This window comes from Bison bison, unplaced genomic scaffold (assembly GCF_000754665.1).
Source record: "Bison bison bison isolate TAMUID 2011002044 unplaced genomic scaffold, Bison_UMD1.0 scf7180017864373, whole genome shotgun sequence".
NCBI classification, from domain to species: domain Eukaryota; kingdom Metazoa; phylum Chordata; class Mammalia; order Artiodactyla; family Bovidae; genus Bison; species Bison bison.
Window position 1 is genome coordinate 5,479,787 of NW_011494945.1, and position 6,000 is coordinate 5,485,786.

Here is a 6,000-nt window from a genome sequence, read left to right on the forward strand (position 1 = left end):
TTAATTAACTCAGTGTGAAAGAGTTAATTAATTCTTTCACACTGTATATCGAATCATTATGTTGTACACTTTAAATACATTATAATTTTACTTATACCTCAGTAAAACTGGGGAGAAAAACAGAAGAGAAAATATCTAGAACTAGATTGATCTGAGTTTTAAATTCTGGCTCTTTCAAGTTTCTTGGGAACTTGGGCAGATTACTTAATAATATATCTCAGTTTTCTTATCTAAAAAACAGGAAAAGCAAATATACCTGTCTCATAAGATTACTTGCCCATTAAATGAAATAGTTCAGGCAAAATGCTTAGTGTGCCTGGGACACAGAAAGAGCTCAATAAATATAACATCATTAATAATTATGACAATAATGATTTTCTTATATATCTAGTCTGTGCCAGGCACTGTGCTGGTGTTGGAGGCAGATGGCGAGTTGAGGCAGTTCTTTCTCTCATGGTTAAGAACTTGTCAGGATACAACACTGTAAATAAACTGTACTTAAAAAATACATATATACCCTACGCCCCATTAAAAAAAAGAGGAATAAATAAGCAAGAGGAATAAATAAGCAAGCACTATTAATAAAAAGCTGTGGGAAGCAAAGGGTTGTTTGTGTGGGATGATAGCGAAGAGGCACCTAATCTCATGTGAGGATTGGTTAGGAAGGCTCTAACAGCAAGTGAGAATTGAACTGAAATCTATAGGATGTCATCATTCATAATGAATCAGTATTTTGACTCTTAGGAGTATTTCTTAATATCTGAGAAGGGAAAAAAGTCTGTTAACATTTAATTTAATCAAAATATTTTGCTCACCAATGCTCTAATTTAGGAAACACTCACAAGTGTTCTAAAAGCCCTGTAACTGGTGTGTATCATTTAAACAGTTAACAATTTCTTTTATACTACTTCACATTTTCAAATGGAGCTGAAAATACCATCCAAAGATACAAACACCTGAAAGTCACCTGAAAGTTTAAATATAATCAAACTGTTAGAGTACATAAAAACAAAACAGTTATATGTATGCTAAACTAACTACTTTGTTGTACAAATGGTCTAAGGTGGCCCATATGAAATGATGTCTTAATCGGGTCCTCAGCATGTAACATCATTTCTGAAGTAGGAGAGATCTTAGTTAAAAGATAGTCTCAAATCATGGACCTTAAGAATAATGCTAAGACTTTAAGAATAATGCTAAGACTATGTATATAGTAGTCAACTCTCCATTAATTGGAGATAATGTGGAGGGAGTGTGGGAGAAACTGAAGTTAAATTACATTAAGTCTTCAATTACCCAAACTGTCCTGATGTGTTTACAGATGTGCTCAGGTACTTCTCTGGTGGCTCAGATGGTGAAGAATCTGTCTGCAATGCAGGAGACCCAGGTTTGATCCCTGGATCAGGAAGATCCCCTGGAGAAGGAAATGGCAACCCACTCCAGTATTCTTGCCTGGAGAATCCCCAAGGACAGAGGAACCTGATGGGCTACAGTCCATGGGATCACAAAGAGGTGGACACGACTGAGCGACTAATTTTTACTTTTCACAGGTCCCCAAACAGACTCAGTTTCCGGAGGAAACTGATGCCTGTAGTTGAAGACATCTCACTTCCTACAGCAGAACAACTTCTGGGGGTAGAAAGACACTTTCTAGTCCTTGAAGGCTGTAGCCACAGTTCGGCTATGTCTTATAAGTAACTATAAAAACAAGCTGGGTTCCAACCAAACATTCACTCTGACAAAAAGATTATTATGTACTACTTTGAAAATCGATTATAAAACATGATCTATGATAGATACTTAGTGACATTATTATTTCTTGACTTTAGAAAACTGTTTTTTTTTTTCCCTCTAGGAAAGCATAATTAACCAATATATTCTGATTATACTCTACAAGTAAAACATTTGTATTCTACCATTATAGGCTATGAACAGCAGGACATAAGGATGATGACTTAGGGCAAGTTTTTGAGTAATCAAAATGCAGATGTTTAGAAAATCAAGAGATTTTAAAATAGTTTCTTATTTTCTAAGGATAGGATCTTATATGCAATCCCTAGCATAAGCAATACAGTCTATATGTGTATCATCCCTACTTTTTGCAAAGATGAACAAAATACCTAATAAAGAATGTAAGACAGCACTATATAAGCTTTTAATTAGTATTAGAAAAATGACTCAAAATACATATTCTTTAGATAGGTTAAAGACTATGAAAAGTAGTGTGCTTAAACTTTAATTTTCATATTCTGGAGACTTGAATAGTTAAAACAATTTGATCGACAGGCCAGTGACCACAGTTGTGAAAATATTCAGATTGTTGTGTATTATCAGGCTTTCTCTTTGGCTACAAAATTTCAAGTTGTTTGCTTTATATAAATCAGATTTTTACTGATAAAAACTCACCATTCCCAAACTCTTAGGCTCTTATCATCAGATGTGCTTACAAATCTCCTATTCTCATCGACAAAAACAATGGTGTTGACAGCTCCCAAATGCCGATCATATTCCTGCACAATTTCTCCACTTCGAATGTCCCACTGTATATCAAATAAAGGAAAGGGCAAAGACAGAAGTAGAGCAGACTTATGAAAGCAAAGGTCATAATAATGATAAATGGAGAAGGAAAAGAAATCTCAATATCATCTTTTTTTTTAATTTTTTAACTTTACAATATTGTATTGGTTTTGCCATATATCAACATGAATCCTCCATAGGTATACACATGTTCCCCATCATGAACCCTCCTCCTTCCTCCCTCCCTGTACCATCCCTCTGGGTCGTCCCAGTGCACCAGCCCCAAGCTTCCAGTATTGTGCATTGAACCTGGAGTGGGGACTCATTTCATATATGATATTATACGTTTCAATGCCATTCTCCCAAATATCATCTTTTTATACATTTACTGCTTTCTGCTAAGACTAGAGCATCAGCAGACCCTAAAAAGTAGCAAACATTAAACAAGTTAATATTCCTTACCAGTCCCTGATACAATGTAAAGCTCAGGAATCTTAATAAAAATATTATGAAAAGACTTACTTGCACAATCTTCTTATCAGACATCCCAGCCACAAACAGATTTTGCTTATCTTCATCAGGATTAAATTTGACACAATAGGGTACTTTTCGGTTTGTAAATCTTGATATACACTGTCCTAAAACCAAAGACCCAAGTTAAAGTAGGTAAAATAAATTTGACCATTTAAAGATAACCTTGGAATTAAGATCTAGAGATCACTTGCTAATAAACTGGAGAAATGGCAGCCTGTTTGTTCTTTACTGCAAACTACATTGTTCCTTTTCATGAATTTTTAATGATTAAAAATAATATTTTCAAAAGTAAATCTGTATCATCAGTTGCAGAACAGACAAAACTCTCCAGGTAATTAAAACATGCAGTAAAGAGTTGAAGACCACTGCCGAAGAGGTTAAGAGTATGGGGTTTAGCATTAGAAAGATGTTGGTTTAAATCCAATTTGACCATTACTAGCTGTGTAACCCTGGAAAAGTTACCTCTTAAGCCTCAGTTTCCTCATCTATAACAATATTTAAATTCATAGTGAGTGATAGTGTTAGGGCTGAACAAGATACTGCATATAAGTGCTTAGTATAATGCTTGGTAAACAGTGTTTAGTAACTATTAGCTATTTTCTTTATCCTTAAAACTCAGTAGGATGAAAGATGGTTCTCTGATTATATAAAATCACACTAGCCACAATGTGCTAATGTAATCAGTACATCTGTGAATATATAAAACCAATCTGCCCATGGAAGTTTAGACCTACATTTTAACTAATTGGGACAATTAAATTTAATTCTGTTCATCACGTATTTATTGTGCTTCTATTATTGTACAATGCAGCATGGTAGGTTATGTAGGGGATAACCTAAAGATCAAATACATAGTCTATGGAAAATTTCAAATTTCCTTATATATCAATATATTTGCTTTATAAACTGTATTTCATGGAAAGGAAGTTTCATACTGAAAGAGCTACTTTTACAGCTCAGTTTCAACTTTATATACATTTTGTGGTATTAGCTGACGGCCAATGATATGAGAATCAGCAGTTAGAGAAGGTACCATTTTGGCACAGAAGACCACTCACATTGTTCCATTTAAAAGAACTAATTTCTAAGGTAAATATGTGTTAGTATAAGTGAGCTCTTACCTGTCTCAGTGTCCCAGAGCTTAAGATACCTGTCATAAGCTGCGCTGAGGAACTGTGTTCCTGCAGTATTAAAGCAGATGTCCCTAACAGCTTTACTGTGACCTAAAGGCAGAGACAATAGAAATGGAAGTGAGGTGAAGAGTCTTCATTTAAAACATAAGCATCATAAGACAAACAGCATTAAATAGTGTCTTCCAAGCCACGCTGTGAGTCAAAATCACTGGAACTCTACCTCCTGATTTACTGACTCAGAATATGTTATGTGTGGGCTACAGAATGTAGGTGTTTTCCCTCCCTTTGAAAAGCTCCTTAGGTGATTCTGATGCATAACATTTAAGTAAGAATCAAGAGAAAAGATCTAACTTTGTTTTAAAAGGTCTCTCATGGCACTCTCTTAATAATGTAATACATAAAGCTGATGACTGGTCAAGAATCTAAGAAAACGTAACAGTCCAATTATTGCCAATGAAAGAGAAATGACTGGTGACATTTTTAAGGTTCACTCTGAAATTACTAGCCAAGCTGGAAGTGAAAACAAAGTGACCTAAAGCTGATGTTCATGAAAATTGTGGCCTCTGTTCAATAATTGTGTATTTCTGGGATTATATTACTGAATTTCATAGAAGTGGATTCAGCATCTCATAGACTAAACGTTTTTAAAAACAAATATTAACTACATTTAGTTTTAAAATGGCATTTGACAATAAATTTATTTCAAGGTGCTTTGCTTAGAAATCAATCTTACTGGACCAATCAACTCTTTTGAAAGTTATAGGGGTAAATAAAATGTGACTAAATGAAAGCAGAAACTTTCCTATTTTTTACTATCCCACTATGACCAAGACAATTGTACAAAATATGCATGGCACAAATGGTCAACAGGAGCCCTAAATCACCACCACCACTGCTGACCTCTCGTCATGGCAAGCAGGCATTCTTTCCTACAGCAGGAGTCCTGGTCAGAGCTGTTATCATCTTTCTAAGTAGGAATTTTCAGTTTTCCAGTGAAAAGCAGCAAGAGCAGGGGGGACAGACGAGGACCAAATCCCCTACATCACAGGAGACATTCCTGTATGCTGCCGAGAGCCTTCCCAAAAGTCTTCTGGGCTGCCCTGGCATCTCGGACAGTATTTATTTGTGCAATGAGGCCCTAAAATCGTAACAAAGCACTACAGAATGGACTCCCACTTAAATCTAAAAACAGAGCCAATATAATTCAAATACCGTTTCATTTCGGTATAGTTAAATTTGGAAATGTAACCAGTCTTCATGCAAAATCTGACAAAGACTATCTACCAAAAGGCTAGTCTGCCACAAAGCTGTCCTCTTTTTGGTCTACTTTCCTTCAAGGAGTTCTCTCAACCTTTTCTTTTTACCTGTGTTTGCTGCCAATTCTTGGCCTCTCTTGAAAGCTCAACATCTGGCTATCTAATTGCTTACAAGACATTTTCATCTCAATATCTCAAAAGCAGCTCAATTTCCCTGAGTCTGAAACCTTATAATCTTCCTAAGATGAATGGCACCACCATTCATCCAGCCACCTGGATTTCCACCTCACTCTTTTTACACTCACTTCTATGCGGATGCTACCACCCTTATGGCAGAAAGTGAAGAGGAACTAAAAAGCCTCTTGATGAAAATGAAAGAGGAGAGTGAAAAAGTTGGCTTAAAGCTCAACATTCAGAAAACGAAGATCATGGCATCTGGTCCCATCACTTCATGGCAAATAGATGGGGAAACAGTGGAAACAGTGTCAGACTTTATTTTTTGGGGCTCCAAAATCACTGCAGATGGTGATTGCAGCCATGAAATTAAAAGACGCTTACTC

At 35.8% G+C, this 6,000-nt stretch overlaps 1 protein-coding gene across 1 annotated transcript in view; it reads right to left on the reverse strand.

The window, feature by feature from the left end:
* Window positions 1–6,000, reverse strand: part of CDC40 (cell division cycle 40) — a 49,353-nt gene that overhangs the window by 8,599 nt on the left and 34,754 nt on the right. The window contains exons 10-12 of the mRNA XM_010856617.1: window positions 4,173–4,274; window positions 3,040–3,155; window positions 2,407–2,540 (exon numbers count right to left, since the gene is read on the reverse strand). Of these exons, the coding sequence (XP_010854919.1) occupies window positions 2,407–2,540; window positions 3,040–3,155; window positions 4,173–4,274 (352 nt within the window). The remainder of the gene's footprint in view (window positions 1–2,406; window positions 2,541–3,039; window positions 3,156–4,172; window positions 4,275–6,000) is intronic.